Source organism: Oikopleura dioica, chromosome PAR (assembly GCF_907165135.1).
Source record: "Oikopleura dioica chromosome PAR, OKI2018_I68_1.0, whole genome shotgun sequence".
NCBI lineage: Eukaryota > Metazoa > Chordata > Appendicularia > Copelata > Oikopleuridae > Oikopleura > Oikopleura dioica.
The window spans coordinates 7,188,561-7,202,574 of NC_137293.1; the positions used below are offsets into that span (position 1 = coordinate 7,188,561).

General features: G+C 43.7%; 3 protein-coding genes across 3 annotated transcripts in view; 2 read left to right on the forward strand and 1 right to left on the reverse strand.

Moving 5' to 3' along the window:
• Positions 1-233: 233 nt before the first annotated feature.
• LOC145701555 (cyclic nucleotide-gated channel alpha-3-like) lies at positions 234-6,340 on the reverse strand. The gene is made up of 9 exons (XM_081778769.1): positions 6,323-6,340; positions 5,833-6,277; positions 5,433-5,791; positions 5,336-5,391; positions 5,105-5,261; positions 4,902-5,058; positions 4,741-4,854; positions 460-1,075; positions 234-420 (listed from the first exon to the last, which is right to left on the reverse strand). Exons 1-9 carry the CDS (start codon positions 6,338-6,340, stop codon positions 234-236), a joined length of 2,109 nt encoding a protein of 702 aa, XP_081634895.1.
• Positions 6,341-7,475: 1,135 nt separating this feature from the next.
• Positions 7,476-12,207, forward strand: LOC145701556 (sperm-specific sodium:proton exchanger-like). The gene is given in 14 exon segments (XM_081778770.1): positions 7,476-7,695; positions 7,741-8,151; positions 8,195-8,458; positions 8,501-8,766; positions 8,813-9,011; positions 9,177-9,475; positions 9,516-9,607; positions 9,651-9,780; positions 9,823-10,153; positions 10,198-10,434; positions 10,481-10,963; positions 11,009-11,416; positions 11,419-11,986; positions 12,025-12,207. Coding segments are annotated over 13 exon segments (3,843 nt in total). The 5' UTR covers positions 7,476-7,535; the 3' UTR covers positions 11,982-11,986; positions 12,025-12,207.
• Positions 12,208-12,911: 704 nt separating this feature from the next.
• LOC145701557 (titin-like) overlaps positions 12,912-14,014 on the forward strand; it is a 33,134-nt gene continuing 32,031 nt past the window's right edge. Inside the window, exons 1-2 of the mRNA XM_081778771.1 lie at positions 12,912-13,082; positions 13,127-13,993. Coding sequence (XP_081634897.1) covers positions 12,912-13,082; positions 13,127-13,993 — 1,038 coding nt within the window. The remainder of the gene's footprint in view (positions 13,083-13,126; positions 13,994-14,014) is intronic.

Below are 14,014 nucleotides of genomic sequence, written 5' to 3' on the forward strand. Positions count from 1 at the left end.
TTACTGGCAAGGCCTATTTTGGGTGAAAATAAACAGGTTTATATGAGTAAAATTAGCATGGTTGTTCTTCCACGATCCTTCCCACGCATCATTGTCGACTTTTGCCGAGGTGACGTAAGACCTTTTTGGGGCATATTCGAAGAAGCTGGAAAATAAAAACAAAACATCAAAATCTTTTATACAAATTATGGTAGAATCAATTTACAAAACACATAAAAATGCTAGAGCAGATCTTACACGCTGCAAAAAGCCTGCTCGGCGCCATCATCTGAGTCTGTATCGCTGTCAACAATTGAGTGAGAGTTGTTCTTGTTATTCATGCTCAAGCTCACAGACTTGGTTGGCTGTTTTACTGGTGGAGTTGGTGTTGGCGGAAGAGTTGGGATCGTTGAGCTGTTGGACAAGACAGATTCGTTATCACTAGAACTCGATTAGTTTTAATCATTAGTCTGAATTTACCTGTTTGAAGCGTCGGAAAAGACATCTTCTTCCTTGCTTTCCGCCTTTTTCACAGAACTCTGATCCGCCTTCTCTTCTTCCGGGTCAATAGCATTCTGATTTGGCTCTTCTAAAATCGTCGTCAATAGATCATCGTCAGGATCTTCATAGACAATCGGATGCGTCTGAAGACGTTTTCGAGGAGAAGCGCGCTCGCGGCTGATTCTGTCAAAATTTTCCATGAGCAAAGCCATTTGATTTTTGATCAATTCGACGTCGCTTTTGAGCGAGTCCATGAACTGCTTATGCCGCGTCGCCTCGTCAATCCAGTCAAGGTCGATCAGGTTATCCTTCATCAGCATTGCTCGGCCCTTTTCTTCCAAGATTTTCTTCGCATCTGGGTATTCCACGAGTACTTCCGTTAAATCTTCTTTGGCCAAGCAAAACAGGTCAGAAAATCCGATCGATCTGACATTCGCTGTTCTTCGATTTCCCGCCTTGGAGCCGGGAATTTCCATGATCGAAATTTCACCAAAGTACTTTCCGCTGCTCAACACGCAAAATCGAGTCTTTCCATCGTCGGCGACTACTTCCAGATCTCCCTGTAGAATAATATACATTTCCTTTCCAATATCTCTAGGGATATCGCACAAATTTTCAGGTACCCGAAAAAAGGGTCCAGACCAAATTTTAGACAGATGATCTAGTAGAACTTTGGACGAGGATTTCAATGCTACCAAAATCATTTCATAATAATGAGTCATTTTCGTAAAAATTGCCTTCAAAAAGCTCATTTTTCGGATCAGTACGAGGACTGTTTTGTCGTTAATGATTTTATATTTTTTCCTTATAGATATTGCGCTGAGAAATCCAAATCTGAAAAAAAATTCACTGACGCACCTCGCATTTTGAAAATATGATTTTTTAAAGTTTTCCGAGGTGAATTCTGAGCGGCGTTGCGTCATTTTGGAGGCGGCCGCACGGGGGCGCGCGCGCTGCATGGCCAAGCTAGCCCGACTCACATTCTTTTCTCTTTACTATTTTATGCTATTTTCCATAAAATTGCATATTTTTGGAGCTTTTATCAGACTTCAGCAACAGACTTCTTGGCAAAAGTCCGCTATGACAACTGATCCAGTATAAATTATACTGTATAATTGAGTACAAATAATAAAACTGCGTATGAGACCGTTCCTTTAAGATTCGCGCACTTTTCCGTAAAAAATTGTTCAAAAATAAAAAAATTAAGAAACGGGGATGAGACGGCCCGAAGGGCCGGAAAGCCCCTCAAATTCTAAAATGAAGGAACGGGGCTGAGACGGCCCGTAAGGCCGGCAAGCCCCTAAAATTCAAAAGTAAAATATCGGGGCTGAGATGGCCCGAAGGGCAAACAAGCCCCTTCAATTAAAAAATTAAAGAACGAGGCTGAGACGGCCCGAAAGGCCGGCAAGCCCCTTAAATTCAAAAAAAGAGGAACGGAGCTGAGACGGCCCGAAAGGCCGGCAAGCCCCTTAAATTCTAAAATAGAGGAACGGGGCTGAGACGGCCCGAAAGGCCGGCAAGCCCCTTAAATTCAAAAATAAAGGAACGGGGCTGAGACGGCCCGAAGAGCCGGCGAGCCCCTCAAATTCAGAAATAAAGGGGACGTGGCTGAGACATCCCGTTGCCCCGCTCCTTGATTTTTAAATTTAAGGGGCTTGACGGCCCTTTGGGCCATTTCAGCCCCGCTCCTTGATTTTTAAATTTAATGGGCTTGACGGCCCTTCGGGCCGTTTCAGCCCCGCTCCTTGATTTTTAAATTTAAGGGGCTTGACGGCCCTTCGGGCCGTTTCAGCCCCGCTCCTTGATTTTTAAATTTAAGGGGCTTGACGGCCCTTCGGGCCGTTTCAGCCCCGCTCCTTGATTTTTAAATTTAAGGGGCTTGACGGCCCTTCGGGCCGTTTCAGCCCCGCTCCTTGATTTTTAAATTTAAGGGGCTTGACGGCCCTTCGGGCCGTTTCAGCCCCGCTCCTTGATTTTTAAATTTAAGGGCTTGACGGCCCTTCGGGCCGTTTCAGCCCCGCTCCTTGATTTTTAAATTTAAGGGGCTTGACGGCCCTTCGGGCCGTTTCAGCCCCGCTCCTTGATTTTTAAATTTAAGGGGCTTGACGGCCCTTCGGGCCGTTTCAGCCCCGCTCCTTGATTTTTAAATTAAAGGGGCTTGACGGCCCTTCGGGCCGTTTCAGCCCCGCTCCTTGATTTTTAAATTTAAGGGCTTGACGGCCCTTCGGGCCGTTTCAGCCCCGCTCCTTGATTTTTAAATTTAATGGGCTTGACGGCCCTTCGGGCCGTTTCAGCCCCGCTCCTTGATTTTTAAATTTAAGGGCTTGACGGCCCTTCGGGCCGTTTCAGCCCCGCTCCTTGATTTTTAAATTTAAGGGCTTGACGGCCCTTCGGGCCGTTTCAGCCCCGCTCCTTGATTTTTAAATTTAAGGGGCTTGACGGCCCTTCGGGCCGTTTCAGCCCCGCTCCTTGATTTTTAAATTTAAGGGGCTTGACGGCCCTTCGGGCCGTTTCAGCCCCGCTCCTTGATTTTTAAATTTAAGGGGCTTGACGGCCCTTCGGGCCGTTTCAGCCCCGCTCCTTGATTTTTAAATTTAAGGGGCTTGACAAAGGCCGGGAACTCTGAGTAGATCAATTTGTTGTTTTTGATCAACATTTGATCAAATTGAGTTGATCAATTTGTTCCCAACTCCGCCCACACCCATGGTTTTAAAAATTCATATTATATTAGTTTTTTCCTCTTTTATGGTTTTGATTTACCCGCCGATCTAGAAGGATTTATGCATAATTTTGCGCTCCTTCGGAGCAAAATGAGCGACCATTTAACTTCGACTTTGGAAGGTTGCATTCCGAATAGAAGCGAAGGCTCAGCTCAGTTCAGCAATTTTGAGGTGAGGTTCAGCTCACCTCAGCTCAGCTCAATTTTTTGAAAAGTCTAGCTCTGCTCAGTTGTTTTCGAAAAGGGCCATCTCAGCTCATCTCAGCTCAATCTTGACCTCAGCTCTGCTGGCTCAGCTCAGAAAAAATTTTCAAAAATCTGCAACTCTGCGTGAAACTGATTTTCTTTTCTTCTCTTTCTTTTTGTTGAACAGGTTTGATTCACGTTCGGCGATGCGCGAACATGTCGCGGAACTTGTCCATCTTTTCGTTTTGATCTTCGAATTTGAGCTTGAGCTCTTCATATTCGAACTCCATCTGTTCAAATTGCTTGTTCGAGCTGCTTCCCCTAAGAATCTCCTCGTTAGTTGCCGACATATGCTTCAGACATTCAATTTCTTCTTGGCATTTTTGAAGAGATACAGATTCGGCGAGAGTTCAGACTGGACCGATTGTTTTTCCTTGGTAACCGAGCCCATCTTCATTTTCAGCTGTTTGAGCATTGACATTTGTTTTCGTAAGAACGCACGGAGGTCTTCCAGCGTGTCAATCTTCGACTGAGAGTCGATCACATTTCGACACAACGAGTTCCTTCATCGTCCTCGACCGCAAAAAGAATTCGGAAAGAATCTTTGGCGCAATTTCTCGTTTCTGCGCGCAGTTTTTGCCTCGCCGATTCCACAACAGAAAAGAACTTCAAAGATGCGCTTTTATCTCTTGCTGATTCCTTGAGAGAACAGTTTTCGAGAAATAGCAAGCAAAAGTTACGCTTCTTTCACCTCTTGGACAGATGCTTCCCGACGAAAAAGGCTCGTAATGGCCAGAGTTGACTTTACATACAACCTTCAGAAACTCTCTACAGCGTCATCTTCCATAATTTTTGAATAAATGGTAAATAGAGTGGTCTTCAAGGATTATTTTGGTCCAAGAATCATGGAATTTTAACGCTCCAGTCCCGAGAAATCATCATTTTAGTAATGCTCACCGACCCTTTTTGTGAACAAGGCTTTCAGGAGCGTCAACCAATCAGCGCGCAGCTGAAAACAGAAAAGCGCCACAAGCGTCGAGAGAGAAAAAAACAACTCCCGGAAGTTCATTTCTAGCGATTGGAAGATGCGTCAGTGAAAATTTTTGCAGATTTGGAATTCTGGTTCAAATTAATGTTAGTCTAGCATTTAAAAAATCAAAGATCTTGAAAGCTTCACCAAGATCGAAAAAATCACACTTTGACACGTCATTTTTACGATAATGACTAATAATTATGAAAAGATTTTTGCACCTCTAGAATCGCCGTCCAAAGTTCTACTAGTTCATCAATTTGAAAATTGATCTGGACCCTTTTTTCGGGTACCTGAAAATTTGTGCGATATCCCTAAATATCTCCCTTTCGGCAAATGTAATCTCCGGGCGAGAAAATTTGCGGCTTGAGACGGAGGACCAGCTCAACGAGAAATCCCTTTTCGCAATCGCGAAAGAGAGCTACTCTTCTGAGTGTTTCTGAAAGACGGATTAGCCTCCCAGATGATCGTTTATTTGCGGCTTACCGAGATGAACATTGATAGCGATCTCGGCCCTGAGCTTGTCCGGCAGGTGGCTCAGCACGCCAACTTCATCTACTCCTTTCTTTGAGCCCCAAAGATAGCTGAACCAGTTCACGATTTTCGATTGCAAGTCGCTATCAACAGATCTCAGTTCCATGTACTAAGCAAACGGTGAAAACCAAACTCAAAATCAACAACTTTCAAACCTGTTTGAGCGCATCCATTCGTCCCTGAAACTCGGTTTTCGTCGCTTTCATGTTCGAAATCATAGTTCCGACTTCTCCAACAATCGTGGCAAAAATGAAGATTCCGATGAGGAAGTTTGATATTTGGAAAATGTACTCAAAGTTGGTCTCTGGCTTTTCATGGCTCAACAAATGCTCAAAAAAGGGGAAAATATGGTTAGCGCGTAGGAACCATTTGGGAGCCAACATTTTGGAGTTTCGCCGATTGTCGCGAGGGTTAAGGTTGACCAGTACATTGAGTAGATATACTAGAACAAATTTGATGAGAAAAATGAGCAGAAAAAAGTACCCTTCTTCCGAGATACGCGAATTCTTGTCCAGCCGTCGTCACATTTGGAAATACCCACCGATCTTCTCCGAAGCCGATAATTCCGGAAATCAAGTACCAAAGGCATCCGTTCCAATGAATTATCACAAGAATAGAGGTGCACATGATAGAGATGCGGAAGAAATTCGGAAAATTGGTGCGCGTCTCAGTTTTGTTGATGAATTCGCTGACTCGGTACTTGCGCTGGCATTTGATAAATCTCAAGGAGACCAGCCATTTGTTGTCGAAGCAGTACTGGAGGTAGTCGATTGGGCACATGGACATCATGTCAGTTTTGAACTGCGCTGATTTCTTGTAGTTTTCTCGTATGCTCTTGTGGTCTAAAAATGCTACAAAAGAGGGAATTGATAATGATTTTTACCTGTTATCATCAATCCCTTGTCCAAGTACCCGGTGTAGAACTTGGTGAGAATGTCCATCCAGTACATAAAGTCGTTGAAGACGTCCACTCCGAGGAAGATCATTTTGTAGTCACCAAGCTGGTCGAAAGCCAGTCGACAAATGATGAACAACATGTTGTACATTACCGAAGCAGCGATGAGGCAAACCCAGTAGTAGTAAAGATCACCCGACGGGTCTAAATAAAATTCTGACCAGACGAATTTCTTCTTCTCCTCAGCTCTATCGCCTCCGATTCCGGCAAGAAAGCTGTCCGACTTTTTCAGCTCTTTCTCTTTCTTTTCTTTTTGCTGCTTCGATCTCTTCAGCAATTTCATTAGGCCAAAGATCCAGACAAACGGATTTGCTTGCGTTTTGACCTCAACCTCTCCATCCTTCAAAATCGGGTTCACTCTCATCGTTGGCTTCTAAAAATAAATAAAAATTGTATTGAAGAGTTGAAATAAGTCTACTTTTGATTCATCCGCCATTTCTGGGGCAAAAAAGATTGGGATCTGAAAATGAGACAGATGAAAGTGCTCACCTGTGCCCAAAAGCGTCGCTGGTGATCGATGGGATTAGTCCAACGGAACAAGGATTACGACGAGTAACCGCTTTATCCAGCTCTTCCTTTCAACCATCTTCAATAACTTCAAATTTGTTCCAAGAAACGATGGTCGTCTCTAGAACGCGAAAATTGTTTTGAACCTCAGAATTTTAAAATAGCAGATCTTCAGTTACGAACGCGCGCCGCGTACCAAAAACGCGTGAAAATAAGTGAGTAGAAGTATCCAACAACGATGAGTATCAAGGACCCATGGGAGGCCTGTGCGTTTGCGGAGTCAAAAAATGCCACTAATCCGCACAAATCGATGGTGAGCTGGCTCTATAATGGAATCGCTTTTTCGGGAGAGGGAGTTATGCATAGACGTGCTTTTTTTAAGGTTCCTGTATTTAAAAAACCCACTTCGACCTTTTAATACCCGGAACATCATACATATTTGGAATCAGCAGAAAAAATCTATAAACTTGACCCTTTTAGTTTTTCGAAATTCACTTCCGGTTACGATTCTAGAGCCGGAAGTTCGCGAAATTTCTAAGAATTACATACATATGAACTATCAAATTTAAGCTTACTACAAATCCAGTCATAAATTATCGGAACCGAGTCCAACCACGGTCAAAAACCGCCGCTAAACGACCGGTAAAAATTTAATAATTTTTCACTTTTTTCATAGATTTACCGGTAAGTTTAACCGCGTTTGGGACTTTTTCTTCAAAATATTTGATGATGAGATGACTGAGAATTTTCTGCGCATCAATTTGATAGGTCACACTTTACCATGACTCCAAAATTTCGCCTACTTCCGGCTCTAGAATCGTAACCGGAAGTGAATTTCGAAAAACTAAAAGGGTCAAGTTTCTAGATTTTTTCTGCTGATTCCAAATATGTACGATGCTCCGGGTATTATAAGGTCGAAGTGGGTTTTTTAAATACAGGAACCTTAAAAAAAGCACGTCATAGGAACCGATTTAAATATGATATTTGGACGAAAAGGCATTTAATTTTATATTAATGAATAAATTATATTTTATAAAAAAAAAATTTTATCGACAAAAAGTTTATATTTCTCAATTCTCTTCATCCTGGCCGCTCTTTCTCGAGCGATTTTCAAGCGAACATCCATGCTTCACGGCGGAAAATTGACGAGTTCAAGTCACGTGCTCGTCCTTTTGATCGTCGGCATGATTCTCAGTGCGATAGTGGAGCTTTTCCGTTACTGGTCGACGCAGGACTGTCTCCGCGGCGTCTGGATGATCTCATCTAACGGAGCTACTGAAACTGGTAAGTTCTAATCAGCATTTTTTTTCTTAAAATTTTTCTTCCTAGGCATGGATATTTCTTACCTCTACTTTGGTTTGTTGCCTCTGCTGCTATTCAAACCCTCGTTAGAAATCGACGGGACCTTCTTCATCCGAAACGTAGACACAATCCTCCTTCAAGGCATCTTCTCTCTATTCGCGATGACCGGACTCATGACTCTGGTAATCACGCTCTTCATCAACCCGTTCTTCGAAATCGCACAAGATTCGACTGGCTTCCCCTCTTATGGCGAATTCAAATCCTTCGCCTTCTCCGGCTTGCTAGCTGTCATCATCGTCAATGTAGACAGCAAGTTCGTTTTGAATCTCCTCAACGAAGTCGGCGCTGGAAAACAAGCGCTTTCGCAACATATCGACAACGGAAGCTGGGTCGCTTCTGTCATGGCTACGATTCTCTTCGAAGTCTTCAGAATTTGCGGTAATGGATTTTTAATCTAAGTTTTGCATAAACTCCGATTAAGTCCAAGCAAACGAAAACTGGGACCACAATCAGTGGCTCAGCGCTCTCACCTACAAAATCGTTCTTTCTCCCTTCATCGGCCTCATTATGGGAAAAATGATGTCCGCAATAATGAACCGAATCATCAACGATGTTCTGGCTGAAGTTCTCCTTGTCATGTCCTGCATCTACTTCACTGTTGGAATCGCAGAGTTTCTCGGTTTATGTGGACCACTCGCAGTTTTCTTGCTCAACTTCGTCATGGACCATTCCGCCATTTCAAAAGGTACAATTCTTTTTTGTCACTTTTTTCTCACGTAAATTTTAGAGGGCGAAGAAGTGCTGAAACAATTTCTCGACTCTGCCGCCTTCTTTGCCGCTGTTTATCTCGGCGGAACTTGCGGCTTCATTTGGATGGAAGAACTTATCGACGAAATTGAATTCATCAACAGAGACTACGATGATGTTCCTTTCACGTGGAAATATATCGCCAAGGATTTTTTCTGGATCTTCGTCCTTTACATCTGCTTCATTTTGTTCCGATGCCTGGTCATTTATTTCACCTCCAGGGTTTTAAATAACAAGCATATTGAGGTAATTACAATTCTTAAATCATCATTAGCTGATTCTGAGTTTACAGATGAAGCAAGCAATGTTCATGTCATGGGGAGAGTTGCCAAGCTCAATCAACATGATCTTCGCTTTAATCGCCCTGCTCGATCCTAACCTAAACTGGGTCACATGCGGCTCTTCTGCTCGATACCAGCCTACAGATCCCTTTCACAGTGGCCGAGATATTGGAAGCTGCGAAGGAGACGTGGTTAACATTACAGTCTGGGGTCGGCATCTGGGCCACGCATGAGTCCTAGTCAGAGCCGTTTTCTTAGTCAGGGTCGTAGTTGTAGTCGACGTCGTCGTTGACCCGACCTACTACCACGACTTCTACTACAACTACGACAACGACTCCGACTACGACTAATGAGTGGCCCACATGTCAACCCCAGATTACAGTAAATTATCTCTGGTCTCCTGTAATACAAGAAGACCTGAGCCACCTGTACCATATTGCGCAGCAAAAGACCTTTTCTACGGCATTGGCGTTCTGATCCTTTGCCAGTTCATCAACGCTCTTTCACTCGACCGTGTCGTGACCAAACTTGGCATTTACAGAATCTCCTCTGTCCAGCGATCCACGATGAACAAAGCCATGGGCAGAATTCGTGAAGATGTGCATGAAGCTCTTAAAACGATGCGCTACGACTCTTTTCTCGCCGATGCTGATTGGGAAGCCGTCATGAAAAACGTACTCATTCATTTTTATCCACTGTTTTAGTTATTTTGAGGCGCACCTTTCGAACCCATACACAGAATACGAAGTTCCCTTGGAACATGCTCATACGATGAACAGGGATCGCTTCAGGAGTCGAAAACTCAGGTAAAATTTGAGATTTCTCGATCGATTTTTAAACCCTTTTTAGTTTAGAGCTTACTCAAGATTTGAGAATTGTCAATCCTGAGTACACGATGATGCTCGAAGAAGAAAAATTCGACTATCACGAAGCGAGACAAAGGGCAATGAATGCGCTGAAAACAGGCTTCGTAAAACAGGTACGAAGTTTTAAGACGATGATTTTTTCTAAATATTTCTAGCGTAATAAAGGTCATTTGACTGACGAAGCCGTCATCGTCCTGAAACAAGCTATCGACTCAGTCCAGAGCGATCATAAATCCAGTCAACTCGTCTCCACCACCATGCTCAAGCGAAACTGGAAACTCTACGGAATCTGGCCAAAGCTAAAGAGCCTCATCGAGCGACAATTATACGGCGACAAGAAGAAAGACGTCCGAAATCCTCACAACCGAAAGATCATGCGAAAATTGTTCAGATTCTCGTTTTCTCCTACGTTTGAAACGATCATGCAAGTCGTCATTCTTTTGAACGTCATCCAAATGGTTGTTGAACAATACTACCAGAACTTAGGTAAAAGTTCTTCTTTTAGAAACAAGGAAAAATTTGATTTTTAGGTGACCAAATAACGAATGCTTCTGATATTGCTGTAACCGAGCACATCATCAACATGCCGTCTGAAGACAGCGTGGCAGGAACATCAATGACAATGAGCGATCAGTTCGAAATCTACACTGAGTACAACAATCAGTGTAATGCCAATATCTTTTGTCTGAGAACGATCATGGAGGGATTGAACTACACTTTCATCATTATTTACATCTTTGAAGTTCTCCTGAAAGTGTCCGTCCAAGGTATTTCAACTGTTTTTCATTCGACTCTTTTTTTATTGAAATTTAGGTGTCAAGCTCTATCTGAAATATGCATGGCATATTTTTGATTTGATCATTGTAATCATTTCTGTCGTCGAGACCATTGCTGTTGCTGTTTTGGAAGCAACTGCAACAGATTCGAACGCCTCAGAAAATCAAGGAAACGCTGGATCAATTTTGAAGGCCATCAAATTCGCGAAAATGATCAAATCCGTTCGAATCTTCCGACTGGCGCGACTTCTCCGATTCGCAAAGACGCTCGTCCCAGTTGTGCTGCAATATCTCAACAACCGGCTCTCGTTCAAAATCAGATCTGGCTACGACATTGGCCAGGGCTTTGTTCGGGCATCAGAAGAATTGGAACTTTCGCTGGATCTTATCGCAGGCGAAAAAGGAGAAAGCAAGGAGCAAATGAGACGTATTTTGAACAAGACGAAATCGACGATTATTCGAGATCTTGGTCTGCTTCAACGAGATTATCCAGAGATCGCCGTTGCTGTTAAAACAAAAAGTAAGCAGACGTCCCTTTTTCTTCCTTGATATCAATCATGTTTAGCCGCGATTCGAAATCTCATCAACGTTATGGACGATAGTATCCGACGCTTGCAAGACTCTGGAATTCTCGACGACTTCGAAGTGCGAATTCTCCACGATCAAGTCAACAACCTCATCAAGCAACTGTGGCTTTTACCGATCGAGATGGAGACGCCAGATCCTGAGAATCTGTTCCGAAACATTCACTGGGTCGGCGATGATAAGAAACTGGCAGCGTGGTTGATGGAGCACTCGAATATCTGCCACTTTGACTTGAATGAGATTATTATACAGGATGATGAGGAGCCCGACTCGATTTATTTAATTACCAAAGGATTGGTTAAGATTGTCCATGGCCGCTACAGGAACAGTTTGATACCAGATTGGAATTGTCATTTTTCCAACCTTTTTTTCAAATTTTCAAAAGACATCATAAAATAACTGACGACTCGGAATCTGAAGACGAAGGCGGTGATGATCTGGACGTCGACATCGACTACGCTTCAACGGGAATTGTGGTTGGAGAAATGGGCGTCCTCCTCGGCGAGAACTCGCGCACATCGGTTGTCTGCGAGACAGCGGTGGAGACGTACCAAATCCCCGTGGACATCATCCACGAAGCCTATGAAAAGTTTCCAAAGCTGTTGGACACTCTTTGGAGCGTCGTGGGCATGAAGGTGGCGATGCCGCTGATGCTCAAGGAGCCGCGATACCAAGGCTCGACGGCGGAGGATTTGCGCCGCGCGCTCGCTTCGTCTTACATCACCAACTTCAGCGCGCGAAGCACATTCGAAGTGACCAAAGACATCAGCGAAGTGATCCTTTTGAATGGCTTAATCACAGTTGGCGGCGAATACATCGACGCGCCTGCACTTATCAGAAAACCCGAAGAGGAAGTCGACTCAGAAACAATTTACTTCCAAGAAAATTCAGTCATATTAATAGTCAAAAAGTCAGCACAAGGAGTCGGCAAAACAGGAAACAGCCTCAAATAAGTCAAGTAAGTCTTCTGAACCTTCCCGTATAAATACTTTTTAGATATGACCATGATGGACAAAATACCACCATCAAATTCTTCAAAGACAGAAATGGAACCTTTGAACTGTATCTTTTTTTGAGCTGCAAATGTTTAAAACGAGCGTAAGTCAATATAATTGTTCATCATTTGGCAGTAGCCCGTTTTCTGCATTATTATTTTATTATCTGTATTTAGCCATATTTTATTTAATAAAATTATTTATATATTTTCACAAACAAATGTCATTTTTCATGAAATTTGGAGAAAGCTGCTTTCTCGTTTAATTTCCTGCTAATGAAAATGTTTGCATATCCGTGAATGCAATCCTTAATCAAGATCTAATCCATCTGTGATCCCGGACATGATAACCGGGATCTAACTTCCAGGTACCGCGGTGACTTCTATCGAGGCAACAGCTGATGAAGTTGCTGTCGCGAGCGAGTTTCCACCATCAGCTGACAGTTTGTACTTCAGCTTAGATTTATGACAAAGAGAGAGAGTCATACCGTTACAATACCTTATTCTTTCTATCCAAGATAAAACTCGTCTTCGAAGAGCTAGTGGCAAGAGATTAGCACAGAAGCTTCGAAGAACAAGTAACAACCCTGCGCCGGCTCAAGAATAGCTGTTAGGTGAGTCAGGACTGTGCGTTATGCAAGGAGGTATCAGAAATAGAAATTTCTGGTCCCGCTAAAGGTGCTAAGTGTTAACTTGCTACCCGCGTCTTAGTACATCTATCTGCACACAATGAAGTACTCTTTTTTACAGATCGCATTGCGCTTTTTTTATCGATTTTTAGTTTCTTAGAGATTTTTTTCTACTGACTGATTAGCTTAGAGAAAGACGCTAAAAGACTGTTTTTTAGACAATACGATATCGACACTGCCCCACAACGGTAAAAAACCAAATGCATAACTCCCCATCCAAGGAGGGAAAATGCTACGCTTCTGACGAGCAGCAAGTTGCGCTTGTCGAAGCTACCAACACTGTTTTTGTTGAAGCCGATTCTGCTGCTGCTTTCTCCACTGGGTACGAGATGAGCGCGCGATCTGCCAACTCTAACAACAACAATAATGAGGTAATATAAATCCTAATCTGTTCATTTCTGAAAGTTTTTCTAAGGATTCCGAAGACGCTAAAGCGCCGGAAGCCGCTAAGGTCCCAGCCCCTGTTCCAGAGGCCAAGACCAACACCCTCGCAGAAAAGGCTAAGGCCAAGAAAGCCGGAGCCTCGAGCGAGACCTCATGGAAAGTCGTCGACAAGGTCATCAAAGAAACCAAATGCACCGTCGACAACCTCAATGTCGGTAAAGACTACATGATCCGAGTCCGGGCTATCAACCAGAACGGCGAGGGTATTCCTCGAGAAATTTCCGAACCAGTCAATGCCAAGGCTGTCCTCATCGCTCCCGATGTTGATAAGCGTGGCGTTAGTTCTTTGGTCTTCTACGGCGAAAAAGATACCGACATTGTCTGCAAATGCTCCGTCACTGGCAAGCCCTTCCCCAACATCAAGTGGTTCAAGGATGATGAGCCACTCAGGGAAACCAGCCGAGTCAACTCAGAAGTCCAGAACGGCGTTGCTGTCCTTTCTCTCCGAGAATCCATCGTCGAAGATGCCGGCTCCTACACCCTCAAACTTACCAACAAAGCTGGCGAAAAGAACGTTCCTGTCAGCGTTGTTGTTTTCGACAAGCCCGGCGACGTCAAAAACTTGACTTACGACAACGTCACCCACTCCTCAGTTACCTTGAAATGGGACCCTCCAGCATACACTGGCGGTGTTGCCATCTCCAACTTCATTGTCGAAAAGCGAGATGCTACTTCTACCGTTTGGTCGACTGTCTCCTCGACTCTTGCTCGACCATCCGTCAATGTCACCAAGCTCTCAACCAATACTGAATATGTTTTCCGCGTTCGCGCTGAGAACAAATTCGGTAAATCTGGCTGGTGCAACGGCGAAGCCATCATCATCCGATACCCATTCAAGGTAAAAATAATTGCCCAAATT

Coding starts and splice junctions, on each gene's coding strand:
- LOC145701555 (XM_081778769.1), bottom strand. Junction 5,392..5,432: donor TCGCGTATCTCGGAAGAAGG/GTACTTTTTTCT, acceptor AATTTGTTCTAG/TATATCTACTCAATGTACTG. Junction 421..459: donor TTTTCCGACGCTTCAAACAG/GTAAATTCAGAC, acceptor ATCGAGTTCTAG/TGATAACGAATCTGTCTTGT.